General features: G+C 38.6%; 1 protein-coding gene across 1 annotated transcript in view; it reads right to left on the bottom strand.

Annotated features, from left to right (window-relative positions):
• The window catches only part of LOC140233879 (WD repeat-containing protein 81-like), a 35,674-nt gene that overhangs the window by 4,149 nt on the left and 16,103 nt on the right, over positions 1 to 15,422 (bottom strand). Inside the window, exons 17-24 of the mRNA XM_072313969.1 lie at positions 14,343 to 14,526; positions 13,300 to 13,367; positions 12,466 to 12,525; positions 10,548 to 10,771; positions 9,421 to 9,610; positions 3,023 to 3,162; positions 1,973 to 2,069; positions 749 to 849 (exon numbers count right to left, since the gene is read on the bottom strand). Coding sequence (XP_072170070.1) covers positions 749 to 849; positions 1,973 to 2,069; positions 3,023 to 3,162; positions 9,421 to 9,610; positions 10,548 to 10,771; positions 12,466 to 12,525; positions 13,300 to 13,367; positions 14,343 to 14,526 — 1,064 coding nt within the window. The remainder of the gene's footprint in view (positions 1 to 748; positions 850 to 1,972; positions 2,070 to 3,022; positions 3,163 to 9,420; positions 9,611 to 10,547; positions 10,772 to 12,465; positions 12,526 to 13,299; positions 13,368 to 14,342; positions 14,527 to 15,422) is intronic.

Below are 15,422 nucleotides of genomic sequence, written 5' to 3'. Positions count from 1 at the left end.
ATTCATGAAATTGTACTTGAATCTCTTCAACAGCTGCAGACATTGATAATTCAACAAGAAACAAAAAAAACAACAAAAACTACATCATCCAAAAGGGATACAATGTATGTAACTGAGGTAAGTTGTATTACAGGACAACTTTGAAATCATAACTTGGGTTGCCATACTACTCAACTACACAAGTTCACATAAAAAAAACAGATATTTACACTGTATTACCTCCGCCATGGAAGGAGGTTAAGTGATCATCAGCGTTCGTTTGTCAGTTTGCAAAATAACTCAAAAAGTTGTAAACGGATTTGACTGAAACTTGCAATAAAAGTTAATAATGACACAATGAACAGATGATTCAATTTTGGTAGTGATCCGGGAATTTCTATGGATTTTTAAGGGCTTTTTAAAAATCTTTTGGCAGATAAGGTCAATGAACTTGGGAGTTCAAGCTGCACGTATTTCAGGTTTGCATACCGCAGTAAAGCACGTGCTCTGCTCGGGTGAGAGCTTGAAGGCTTCTCTACTGGGAAATTAGGCGATTTTCAGCATCCGTGTCTGAGCTGCTTGGCGGAGGTATGCACTCTACAAGTACTTTTCTAGTTCCGTATGCTTTTCTTGTGAATGCTGAATTGAATTCATACACGATTTATAAAATAAAGGACAAAGAATTAAAAATATACAAAGACCCCCTACACACAAACCTTTCCATACATGATGTACATGCACTTATAATACTTGTGGTGAGATGACTTACTTGAGCATTGATGGATGTATGGATACCGATGCGATTCCCTACAGTAGCTGACAGCACCTGCTCATCGGCAAGATAAATGCAATGCACTGGTTCAGCAGGTCCTGTGGTGCAATGGAAAAGTGGCTCATCAGCATTTTTCTCACATTATTTGAATATCTTTTTTTCTCTGCCCCAGAGGATGTTTCCATTTTAGTTTGACAATAATCAAATGTGGTATCAAAATCGTAGAATAAAAGATTTAAATGTCAACTTCAACTACTGGGCCCCACTCAGAATTGTTATCATCTCAGTTGCCAAACTAGGCCACCTTCACCATTGTAATGAGTAATTATAATTCCTATGAGTGTATGGATGCATGTAACTAGGCCATAGTAGTCCCGGATCTGCACAAGAGGTTTTTGAAATCCACACATTTTTGGGCCTTGTGGACCCTATCCTTCGGTCCCATGCCCAATTTTAACAGCTTTGCTTCACCTATCCCTGAAGACTGATTCCTGACAAGTTTGATAAAAACTGATACTGTAAAAGGAGGAATGTTCGTGTGCATTTTAATTTCGTGAATTTCGCGAGTGCCAATATTCGCAAAATTAAAATGCATGCGAAATTTCTTGGCTACAAAATATGCATTGGATGCCAGTGGCATTTCGTGAAAATTTCATGCTGCGAGACAGGCCGTCGGCTCCACATCGCGAAATTTTCATGCCTCGAATACATCATGTTTTACAGTGGTCAATGGATGGCAAAACAAAAACAAAAACAAAAACAGACATAATGCAATCACTCTGAGTGATTTCAAGTTTGCTACTGATGTTGGTTTTATCTCCCAAACCAGTGTTAATCATACTGACCCCTAACACCATCTTCAAGTCTGTGTGAACAAAAACATCAAACTTGTAATGACACATTTGTTAATCCTGAGGGGCTGATGTTAGCCAAGAGGAAAGTGCATATCAATCACCAACATGAATACTGGAGCACATTTCAGCAGACAGCATTTACCATTGGGCCCAACACAAGTAATCGGAACTGCATCATAATTCTGAGGTCAATCTGTTAACGAACATTGATTTCAAGTTAAGGATAATCGTTAGTGCTTGTGTTGAGCACCAATATGTACCAGCACCAGCACTGAACTTGAAATGACCCGATGGCTCACCTGAACCACTGCACTAACTTTCATTTTTGTGATCACTGTTAAGAAGGAAGCAGTTAAAGAGTTCATACCTCTAAAGTTGCAGATCTTGGTACTGTCTTCTCGCCATAGAATCATGCTGTGGTCCACAGATGTTGTCAGGAATGTGTGATTTGCATGGGCTTTGATCTGCCAGAAAAAAAAAAATGAACCACAAATTCTGAAATATGGCTGATGAGATGCAATGGACACACACACACACACACACACAGAATCATAAAAAGTGTCCGGAGCCAGGCCAAGGTTTCACACGCCTCCTTGGTCAGAGTGAGCTATCATACAGACAAGAACACATGACATTTGTTATCGCATCGCTATTTTTGTAATGCCAGTAGATGCAATAAATTGACAATAAAACATGTCCACTACTCAACTGCTACTCCTACATACATGTACTAATATACTACTGATGATGATGATGATTATAATAATAATGATAACAATGGCAACAACAATAATAATAAAAAAGTCACAGTTACTACAAAAACAACATCATTACAAACTGCTGTATCTTATGAATACATGTATTGACATGAATGACTCCTGAATCTTCAGTGCACTCACTCCATACCCTGGGGGAAGTGTTGCAATCCAGCTGCCCACTCTATGGTACACATTATGCTACATTCAACCACATTTTCAGGTGGGCACCTATGGCAAGGTACCAATCCATATAGCATTGTTAAGAAAGTGTCAAGCACAAGGACATACAGGTGCCACATCCCAGTTTAAAAAAAACCAAAAAAAAACAAAACAAAACAAACAATGCACCATCCTGACCCCCATTGAGGACGGGCTGATATTGCTACAACACACATTTCCCATAGACAATCAGGGGCGGATCCAGGAATTCTGTAAAGGGGAGGCGCCTTTGCAAAATTAAAGGAGGGGGCACATGCATCCTCTATAATTTTTTTATCTATTTTGTTTAAACCAAAAATAAAGAGGGGGCGCACGCCTGGTGCGCCCCCCTCTGGATCTGCCACTGGACACTTGCACGAGTATACTTGGGACTCGTCCTTAACTAGTTAATACCACAGTAGCAACACAACCTTACAGATGAGCTTCACACTGTGCCTCACCTGGTAGATCTCACCCATGTGAGCTTGCCATCCTCCCAGTAAAAGTCCAGTCCTTAGGTCCACCATAGAGAGCACTCCCGAGGAGAGCCCCACCCCCAGTGTGTACCCATCTGGACTAATGGCCATGCAGCGGATCAAACCTAGAAAATGTATATATAATCGTTCATATCAGGAAGGAACTGCAGATGGAAGATGACAGAACGGTAAATGCAAAAGCACAGGTGAACGCACGCAAAACACACACACGCACACACAAAGACATGTAGCGCCAGGGATTGTTGTTAGACAGTTTGTTCATATTACTTGTTAACGCCCTCTATTGACGGCACCACCCGAGTGTCTCGGGCCTGGTTCAATAAATCCTTTCACACCCTACTCGAGGTCGTCTGGAGTTTCGTTATTCGACTGGCGTGGTGGCAGCGTCGGGATCAACGCAACGACCCATTTTAGAACGCGTAACTAACCAGGAATCAACGGAACCTCGCTCAAGCCTTGAGGTCAGACGTTCAGCATGTCATTTGTTGTGATAACGTCGGGTAGGTGTCCCAACCTTGTGACTGGATAGTCCCACGTATAATACACGTGCGCACATGTGCCGACACACAGGCGCAGCCCCTCCACCGTGATGGTGGTGGACCAGGCCCGGGTCCACCGGCGCACCGGCGCACCGAGCTTCGCGTACCGACGAAGTGGCACGCAAGCGTCGCACACCAACCTTGTGTTTTATGTGACCTTTATGTGAACTGTGTGAGTGACGTCCCTACCCGTTCCCGTGTTTGTTGGTCGGCAGCCAGATGCACAACCTCCACCAGCCTCCAGTTGTAGCTTGCCTGCAGTCCAAGCATTCTTGGCGAGATGTGTACTTTGATGCTGTGGCCGTGTGCATCACATGCACGCGGACATGTATGCGAGCAGCTCCCCGACTCCGGCATCGCAGCACTGTTCTGGCTCGTTGCGGTTGCTGTCCCCTCACCGTTCCTGTACCGTCTCCACCTACATCGTTGTATTCTGTCCTGTCTTCATATCCCTCTGTGCACGTTCATCACCTGAGTGTCCTTCATCTTACTCGTGAGCTGAGATTTTGTTCGTCATCCGGTTGAGCAGTCCTGGGATGTTCATCTTCTCCAGCCTCGGATATGTCAGCCATCAGTATGTTCTGCAGTTTCCCCGCTCCACCACACAAAGCGATGTGTGGATTGCCACGGATCTCGCTGTCATCTGTACCTGACGTCTTGTCTACATCCTCATCGTGTTCTTGTCGCGTTCTTCTCGTTTCTATGTCTTCATCAGTCGCTGTGGCTTCGCTTGTCTTAATAATTCATTCGTGATGAGCATTTGGAAATCAAGCTCCAGACTATGATGGAATCACCAAGGAGCCGCTGTAATTTCTCCAATCTGTGATACACACATTTTTTTTTTCCGGAAATCAGATGGACATTATGTTGATGTTAATTCTTTGTGAACTATTGATTTAATGTGTATCTTGAGCTCTGCCACAGTATGTCCTTCACATATTCCTTGCTTGTCGTTGTCTTGTCTTCTTGTTGTCTTTGTTATTTGTTGTGACAGGGGAAGAGGAAGAATGAAATGTGATGATTAATGGTTATATGAATGATTGTGTTTTTTAATTATAATCTAATGTTAGGTTTTTAAGTATGAAGTTAGATATTGTTAGTTGAGTAATATTGTTTGTTTGTAATTTGGGAACTAGCTGGTAAAAAGGTGAAGAGAAGTGTGATAATTGAGATGTGTTACAGTTTGTACCATTGTACATGTATAATGGTATGTTATATGCACACACTGAAGTATTAATGATGTAAGAAGGTGCTGAATGGAACTGAATTAAAAATGAAGTTTAAATGATTTTATTAATGATGTAAGTAAGTATTAAATTGTTGTAGGAAAATGAGGTTAGTTTTGATGGTGATTTTAATAGTCATGATTGTATGTAGAAGGAAATACGGGAATGAGAAGTAAAGAGAAGTTGTGTTATGATTGTATTTGATAGTACATGTACGTTTGTATTTGTATTGTAATGATTGTAACATTAATGAATGTGTAAGGAAAGAAGTAGGAAAGGAGAAGTGAAAGGAAGTTAAAATGATTGTAATGATGATAATAGTATATGGAAAGAATTGGGGAAGGAGATGTGAAAGGTTGTGTAATGATTGAAATTAATATATATATAATGATAGTATAAGGAAAGGAGTAGGGAAGGAGAAATATAAGAGGTTGTGATTTTAATGTTAGTTTTGATTTTAAAGTTAGTAATGAAAGAAGTAGGAAAGGAGAAGTGAAAGAAAGTTATAATGATTGTAATAGTAATAATGGTATACGGAGAGAATTGGGGAAGGAGAAGTGAAAGGTTGTGTAATGATTGATTATAAATTTTTAGTATGATGTAATGATAGTATAAAGAAAGAAGTAGGGAAGGAGAAATATAAGAGGTTGTGATTGTAATGTTAATCTTGATTGTTGTGATAGAGTATTTGAATGATAAATGGTGTTTAGTTATTTATGTTGATATGTTGATGATTGTATGCCTTTCACAATGTATACTAAGGGTAGCATTATGTGCAAGGTAATAGTACACATGTACGAGTTACACTGTTCGAGTGAAGTGTAATTATTTGTTTTTGTTCCCATTTCCACTCTTTATTCAGGATCGAAGATTTTTTTATGGATAATGATAACTTTATCTTAAGAACAAGATGTTGTTTTAGTATGAATAGTTGAATACACTATTCAGCTTTCAGCTTTGTGTACTAAGACAAGTGTAATATTTTGTGGAATGTGTTTATTTATCTTATGGCTAAGTACTGCTTGTATTAGAAGTTGCAGGTACATGTGTTTGGTATACCCATCTGAGCCACCGGCATGAGGTTGCCTGTTTTCCTGAGGAATATTTTGGGGTCAATAATTTTTGTTGGTGCTATTATGCCAAATTATTCTCTCACTTGCCATATATTTTGGTGTTGTTTTATATGGTGGTTTAGTGATATCTGTTATCGAAATTACAGAAGATTGTGCCAATTCGGTCATTATAAAACAAATGATTTCATGATCAGGTTTTGCAGCTAACCTGACACTTCATTTATAGTTTCAGTTGTTTTTTTATGGTGATACCCACCCTCGCACTGAACGTGGCTCTGAGCTGTTCTGATGGACCCCCTTGTGGTTATGAGAACTTCTCGTTGACCAGTTTATTTTGTGATACTGTTTATTGATAGTCAAATTCATAGGTAACTTGTCAGTACTTATGTTATTGGACTACATGTAGTCCCCAGAGTCATAGTCATTTAATGATTATGTTTAAGTAGCAATGAGTTTGAAGCCTGTGTTTTATTGTATAGATGGTCACGTGAGTACTACATGAATAACCTGGCCATATGGATATATACGGATCATGTTTATTTTGGCCCGTGTATGTGATCAAGTCTATATTATTTTGGATAGTGATTTCTTGAAATTTAGATGGTTCTGTTCAGGTCCATTGATCTACCACTGTTTTTGTTAGATGGTTGTGATACAGTGTAGTTGTACGCTGTTGTTCCATTGGTTACCAGTATATTTGATCCCCATGCAAGTTCCTGCCTATTTTGTAGGCATGTTCATATTTTTTCAGGGTACTGTGAAAATAACAAATCTTTCATTGTTTACGTGGTACTCTCTCCTAGAGCGTTAGTTTGATTACCTTTTCATTATGTGACTGCAGTTTTTATATTAGATTAGTTTGCCTTGTTAGGACGTGCCGCATACGCGGGCCCTGTTATTTAGGATAGTAGAGTACACGTTGTAGTTATCCCTATTCAGTTTTTAATTTGGCGAGGAAGGGGATATAGAAGATGTGATCAGGATGATTTGAGTGTATGATTATATAAATATTATACATGGTGTGAAGTCTACACATTGTGTTGGTTAACCATCACATATGGTAATGATTTTAATGGTCAGAATGATTGTAAAGACAATGCTGGTTTTATTTTTGTGATACAATGTATATGTTTTAATCTATATACCCTTATTATATCTTGATCTTAATAAGAAATCGATGAGTGTATATTGATATAATTGTCTGCAGGAACAATGTTATGTTGAAGAGTTTTCTTTTGTTGAGTGCAATTTTAGACCCATGCACTGCCTTTTGTATAATGAAGGTAATCAGTGTTGCGGTTTCACGATCAGCAGGATATGAATGTATCCAATTTAGGCATGGTAAGTTAAATGGTTATAGTCCACTCCTTATGGGTAGTTTATAAGCCCAATGGTGTGTGTTCGTTTGTGTTATCAGTATTTCTTGTTTTATATTGATCGATTTAACAAGAAGGAAAGAAAGAAGAAGAAAGAAAGAAGAAAAAAGGCAGTCACGCCAGGGATTGTTGTTAGACAGTTTGTTCATATTACTTGTTAACGCCCTCTATTGATGGCACCACCCGAGTGTCTCGGGCCTGGTTCAATAAATCCTTTCACACCCTACTCGAGGTCGTCTGGAGTTTCGTTATTCGACTGGCGTAGATGCAAAAAAGGTGATGCTATACAACATGACTAACATTAGTAGGATAAAGCAACATTTTATAGAACAATGGAAACTTCTATCAAAATCAGCTAAAACCACCATAATACTCGCATTTTCACATAATTTCATGAACCAGTGACATCACTAACAATCACATACACTTGCATTTCCTTTTTGAGATTAAATCTTATAAAGACAAATCTTTCACATTAAACTTGACTTGTAATGCAATCAAAATACTGTAAAAGTGGACATTTTCGTGCAAGTAATTTTTCCCACTGGATGGGGTAAGATGAATTTTGCATGTTTTTAATTCCACAGAATCCACACATTTGGTAGGGGTACAAATCAATAAGCAAAAATATTTGCATGCTTTAATTTTTGCGCTAGCTTTTCGTTGTGTGAAATACACCAAAATTTCAACACCGTGAAAATTTTCATTTTTACAGTGATGATCTGCCCGAAAGGGAAGCCATAATCACCAAGTAATTAATCCCTTTAAAAAAAAATCACGAATTCATAACTTGGTGATTATGATTTGCCCAAAAGGGAAGCCACAATCATAAAGTTATTAATCCCTGATCTTTTTTATACGTTTCATATACAATCCTGTGGACTTTAAACATATAAACTCTTTTGTGAAAATATGTGGTGACCCTTTTCATAGCATTTATCAAATGAATGAATCTTCTCTTTATTTCATTTAACACCTGCACTTGGCTTGAATTGGCATAAACATCCAGGAAATTAATAAAATTGTGGCTTGATCATGGCAATCACCTCTTGCTTCAGCTTTTGTTATTACATTGTGGGTTCTAACAAGATTTTGATACATGCGTCAGTGTTTTTCAATCATGTGACTGAGTTTAGCCAATCCATAGCCTTTTGGCAAGGCCTTGTGGCTGTAAAAGAGACTGACTGCGAGAGAATGGGTAAATGCGAGACTGAGCGGCGCAGCCGCGAGGCCTTTTGAAACCTGACATGAATTTCTTATCTTGAGCCTTGTTTCTCGCCGATTCTCCTACCAAAAAGGGTAGCGGCCAATCAGGGACCGCATTGCTCACCACGCCATCACATCTAATGAATACGCAAAAGTATGCATGTCGGCGGCTCGCTCATCCGTATCCAGCCTGCGTTGGCTGCCGCCTGGCATGCCTACAGTACATTGCCAGCGTTGACACGTCCTTATTAGCATATCAACTGTGATCTGACTCATGAATATAATGAATAATTCATATTTGCCTTCGTCGGGAGGTGGTAGGGGAAAAAACCCAGGTTTCAAAAGGCCTCGTGGCTGCGCCACTCGGTCTCGCATTCACCAGTTTCTCGCAGTGCTCGGTGTGGTGAGTTAGTCTCAATCTTCAGCCACGAGGCCTTGTCAAAAGGCTAGCCGATCCATGGCTTCCATCAGACTAAGGATGTACACGAGAGACTTTGACACCTTTTAGAGGGATGGTAAAGTTTTGGATGGGATGGAACTACAGGTTTCTAACATTTTTTGATGATCATTTTTTGAGACTATGAGGAACCTCTTATGAAATACATGAGACCATATAATTGTAAAAGGAATTCAAAGTTTATTTGATGAAATTTGGTTTTGAAATGGCTGAGATATCCAAAACAAAGTAATCCTAACTAAAGGTGGGACCCACTTTTTATTAGGATCATTTTGTTTTACTTTGTTTTTTTTAATATCCCAGTCATTTCAAAATCAATTTTCATCATATGAAATTTGAATTCCTCATAGAATTGTCTGCTCTTCAACATTTCATAAAGTGGTTTCTATGTATCTTGCAAAAAAATTAAAAGCTGAATCCTCATCTCAACCAATAATATACCATCCCTTTAAGCTGGAGACCCTGTCTATGGATTGCCATCTTACCCAAAGACCCAGAGGCCACACGTATCTCATGCTGCACCCCTCCGTGTCTGGTGTCAATGAGGCAGACTCCAGCATCACTTGAGGAGACCATCAAACAGGGGCTGGGGGCAGGCATTACCTCCATGCAGCTAGGCGCATTGCGGCTTAGGTCATAGCCTCGCACTGCTGCCCCATTCATCGGGTCCCACACCTATTTGGAAAGAGACAGGGAAGATTAAAACCTTTCTCATGGTAGGTCGAAAATTAAAAGCATGGTCTTGAAAAGGGAAAAACAAGAGTCCAAAGGCATCTGCTATTACCTCACATCTTATCTACTATTGTTCACTGCATACAGTGTATATCCTGACTGCGCTATCTCAAGCCAAATTTTCAAACATGCTTTCTTTACACATCCGTCACCACATGTCATCCTTGTTGGGGATGATTAAAACAGAAAACTGAGAAAAAAATCACAGCAATATATGACAGAGACATTGCAAACAAGGATAGCTAACATAAAGAAAGACAGAATGCCACAGCTCATTGATGGTAAATTTGTAACAAGAGAAAGGATTCCTTGAAGCATGCTGCACCACTGAAACAAGTGCAGATGGGTAAGATCATCATTACATAAAATGCAGCATAGAAAACAACAACAAAGAAACAAACAATCTAAAGAAATGTAGGTCTATCTCACTGGGTGTCATATTTTGGTAAGGTGATCCATAAGCCTGCTATCACAGCTTCATTTTGTATACAGCAACTGTATGTAAAAAATGCAAATAGGAAGACGCCAAAATGGGTGAAAAACATTTATACACAATATAGACTTGGCCATACAACATTAAAATGTGGGATATGGGTAGGTACATATTGACATGTTACCCTGTCTCTCTCTCTATTTATCTATCTATCTATCTATCTATCTATCTATCTATCTATCTATCTATCTATCTATCACATTATCTATTTCATCTTTTGTGGCAAACATTTCGTGTTAAAGAACAGTTGCCAAACTTAAAAGCATGATGCCTCTGGTACCACTGATGACATATGCACAGACTAAAATCTTAGGATATCGGAAGAAAAAAAAAAAAAAATTGGGATCCATAGTCTACCAGCTGACATGGGAGCAAAAGCTTTCTTACATGAACATTGCCATCGCATGACGCCACCAGGCGTTGCGATTCCAGGTAGTCCACGGCAAACACCGTCTTGCGGTGATGGTGGTACGTCAGTGAGCTGCTCGACTTGGCGGTTCCATCTCCGAAGTTCCGCAGGGACCAGATCTTCACCTTCTTGTCTTTGCTGGCACTCAGGAAGGAGTTTTCATTGGGCATCATACACAGCGCCTTCACTCCATTGGTGTGCCCTACGGTGGAAGGGGATTTCAAGTCGCAGGACACAGATGAGGTGGAAAGTGAAATTTAGCATTTTGGATTTTGGGAGGCAGCACATTTTGATCTGCAACTACAAGCTAAAAAAGGAGGACTGCTGATGAAATCAGCACCTGACTTCATTTGTGCTGGACCATAGCTTGCCTGTGTAAAGCTGGGTGTACCTGTACATTGCACCCGTCTACTAATCAGTTATAATCTTGCAATGGGGGCTACAATTCCAGAGATAACTTCGACTTTACCAATGAAACGCCATGACAAACAGTTTCCTACCACGTATGTTCAACCACAGAATTCAACAGGGGTAACCGTGTCTTGGCCAAGGAAAATATACCAGCTGATGGCATACATATGATTTCCACTCCACTGCAACATCATCATCACACACGTACAGAGAAACAAGTACACGAAATATCATGTATTTATATTTGACACATTCAACTTCCGGAAAACTTAATGATAGGATTCCGTATGTTTGCAATGTGCAAATACAAATACATGTTAACAATATATACCCAGTACTACAAGCCATAATTTTCAGTGTTTCCCCCCATCTCCATCCTCCAATTAATTTATCACTTAAAAGCCTACTTCTGCAATCCTCATCAAAAGTATCACATACACCCTTTCTTATTGATTACTTAATATGTTGATATTTCCTTACTTTCGTGTATATTATGCGCATATGTTATTGATTGAGATGACAAAAACTAAAAATAAACTTGAAACCTACTGGAGCTATCATAAATGACACTTGCCAAGCCTTTTTTTTTTCCTTGTTTTTTCCTGCATTGAAGGAGCATCTCTTTCCAAATCAAGTTTTAGAAATCAGGGATGGGGCCAAATCCTGCTCCAAAATTACTTGACAAAGCAATTAAACTAGTTGTATATGCACATGCTCTTGCACAGAAGCACCAAAAAATAAAAAAATAAAAAAATACTGGCACTGGTCACGTTAGAGCAGCCAAGCATTGCTTATGAAAAAGATAAGGACATATCCCATGATGTAACCTAAATGTATATCCATACATCCATGTCCATTGATAACTCAAACTGCTAAGATAAAAAGTGATGGACATATATCCAACAATATATCCAAAGTTATATCCATATATCCATTATATCCATTGATATCTCAAATTGCTTGGATAAAAAGCAGAGGACATACATTGTATCTAACAATATTTCCAAAGTTAGATCCATTTATTGACATCCGATGATATCTCAAAAGAATGGGCCCCTGTGTCAGCCAATCAAATGTGAGGATGTCACCAACTTTCTTGCTTTGGCACAAACAATCGCAGAACTTTATGAAGAAGACTACTGTAAGTAAGGTATATCTTTTGTGATGCTTTATTTTGCAACTTTGGTAAGTCAGCTGATATTTGTAATATAAACAGCTCACAAAACTACTGTGTCCAATAAAACAAATCAATGCAATGTATATTGTCTTCATGGTGAGAAATCATAAAGTAACATTTCTCCTTGTTTCTCTTTACTTTGCTGTGGTTCTTGAACGTGAAATAAATCACTGGCAAATTCAATCACTCACAAAGTGACAATTCGTGAAATATTATAGTTGTGAAATATATGGCACAAAGTGTATCTCATAATAGTCATTCATCTGAGAGAAAAAACAAAAACAAAAACAAACTTTGTCGCTCCTTACCTGAAAATGTTTGCAGCTTGATTTGACAGAAGTGCAGTGAGTTATCATGCTCCTTCCGAGCTGTAAGGATGCAAAAGACTATAGAATAAATCTCACATGAAAGAAATCCTTAATCTACAAACATCTACATAAATAAATCTCACATTTAGATATGTACAAGGAAAATGTGCTTTATGATATCATTATTAATATGACCAAATATATAGGGGTGTGTGACCCATCAACACAATACCCTAGTATAGTCACTGATATTGCATGTGAGGAAATCTGCCAAAATTTAAAAATATGAACTTTGATATCTATTCAAAGTAAAAAATTAAATTGACCTTGTGTGTTCTAATGCCCTATATACCACACACTTGAATGTGTCTAAACTCACAAGTCAATTCTCCTATTTGAATGTTTGTGTGCCAGCTAGTATTCTTACAGCTTCTCATGGGAGGTTTCTGATGATAGGACAGGACAATTAACATACTACTACAAATTCTATGACAATCATAGCATAAAACTTACTAGCAGTAATAATCTGACTTTTTTTTTCAGTGCTGATAAAAGACAAATTCTTTTTTTCATAATAAGCCTTGAGGATATTGCAACATAAGATAATGTATACTGTCTGTTGATACAAAATTTCATTTCTGATGTCATCTCATGTCTCAAATAATAATGCCATAACAGCTTCAGCAGATAAAGTACATACAAACTCAGCATAATTAGCTATGCAGCAGTTGGAACAGCCAGGCATATATTGGGAGAGATAAAGCATTACAATTATCTCAGTCACTGCACCTATAAAAAACAAACAAACAAGTGATTAATTCATGAAAGACTGACCTAGGTACTGCTCCCAGTAGCTGAGCCATGCTCCTCGCAGAGTTCGTTTGCTCTTATTCATCTCTGCTCTGTATGATGATATCCAAACAAAGAACACACAACATTTTTATTTACATCGAAGCGCAATTCCACATCATGTTGCAGTTGAATTCAATACAAAGAGTAGAGAACAGAATCAGTGGAACAGAATGGTAGGTGTGTCATCAAAGTCAGGCCCAGAATGAGAAACTGATGGTATAATAAGTTTCATATACTTTCATCAAACAGTGATATTGCGTCAAAAACACACACCAGAGTTAAAGGGGCTTGATGTCTTCACCTCACAACTTAAATTTTCATATAGTTATGTTTTTGGTCAATAATTTACATCCAGCTGTAACTCTCTTTCTCTGACCAAATCATTGTTGCTTGGTTATCATAAGGCTAAAATAATGTAATGTGAAGGATAAAACCTTGATCTGATTTGATTTGATTTGATTTGATTGGGTGTCAAAGGATATTTAGGGGAGATGTAAAACATAATTTCCCCCACAATGTGAATTTTGTGGAGGTTGGAAATCAATGTTTTAATTTTGTTTTACTTTGTTTGTTTTTTGTTTTGTTTTGTTTTGTTTTGTTTTGTGTTTTTTTGTTTTGTTTTTGGGGGTATTGTTTATTTGTTTTTGTGAGGTGTGAGAAAAAGCTAGTCAGACATATGAACATGTGAAAGACCCCTTAGTGAGTCTCATGCGTAATGCGTTAGACTTGGTGAGTCTGGTGAATTGATGACATCTGAAGGTAATCAACCACCATTCAGTTAGCCTGATAAGGTAAACTTGAACATGGCGTGGAATGGCACTCTCAAGCAAACTGTGGATAGTCTAAATCAAGCATACTTTCAAAATCAAAACAAATAATGAATTGTTTCAATTGCATATTAAGTCTTTGACAGATGGTATTGAAACAGGAATGCCATCAAAGCCAGATGTATCGATATATCCCTGAATCAAATCTGTAGGAGCTACTTCAGAAGGAATAAGTAGAGAGATGTAACATCCTCTAACCTTGGGCTGACTGGGAGTTGGGCGGTCTCTATTCCTGCATCTTCAGATGGTGTCCTATCTTCCCCTTCTGGCAGAGTGCTGCTGGGCGCAGCTGGCGGCTCGTCTTCACAGAAGGCAGGCTCAATGCGATTACCAACAACCATCATATGGCCACCAAATGTACCCCTTCCAGAGCTCCCAGCACCTAGGATAATGTACAAATAATGCACAGTGGAGATGCAGCACACTATTATAAGGGTATTTACAATGATGTAACATGCAATGAGGCACAGTGGAGTGCATGTTGCACAACATTGTGAATACCCGAGTGCACTGCATCTCCACTAGCGTCCTGAACTTAAACCTTTGCGCTGTTTGCTTTATAAAATGGTTCTATGAACTATTTTCCATTAACCTTATTTTATGGGTAAATACCAATCAGCTTCATATGGCACTTGCTTTTGAAAAAGCCAAGACGTCTGAAGGAAAGCCCCAAACACACTGGTACTGAACTTGTTTACAGTAAGTAGGTGATGGAGCATGAAACTGACTGAATATGCATTGCTACATTATGCAATTCTGATATCATTGAAATTATTACGGCAAGCCACAGTCATTCATCTCTGAGCGGTTGTTAGCACCAGTCATAAGTACACGGTCGATGGTAAAAATTAAAGACTGGTCATGTGATTGCTCTCAGCCAATCATTTGACTAGGATCCATATAACCAATTTATAACATTCAACGAATCATAGTCATTTGAATTGGTGTTACATATCAAACATGAAAAGCTGAAATAGAGAGAGAGAGCCAAATCATAAGCAAGTTATTCACTGACTTGTAACACTTATGAAGATGTGTCGTTGAAGACTGAAGGAAAAACAAATCAAGTGACAAATGGAAAGTAATGAAAAAACACCCAATACGCAGACACAAAAAGAATACAGAACATGCAGTGATGGCAACAATATCAAAGTATCAAGGGCAAAAGTAGTCGGCCATTACTTAGAGCAGCAGAAGGAGGGAGACAAAGAGATTGTGATAAAAAGAAAATGAGACAAAATGTCAAGTGACTACATTCAGAGGCGCATATCATTCTCA

Source organism: Diadema setosum, chromosome 1 (assembly GCF_964275005.1).
Source record: "Diadema setosum chromosome 1, eeDiaSeto1, whole genome shotgun sequence".
NCBI lineage: Eukaryota > Metazoa > Echinodermata > Echinoidea > Diadematoida > Diadematidae > Diadema > Diadema setosum.
This window is presented reverse-complemented; position numbering and strand designations above follow the sequence as displayed.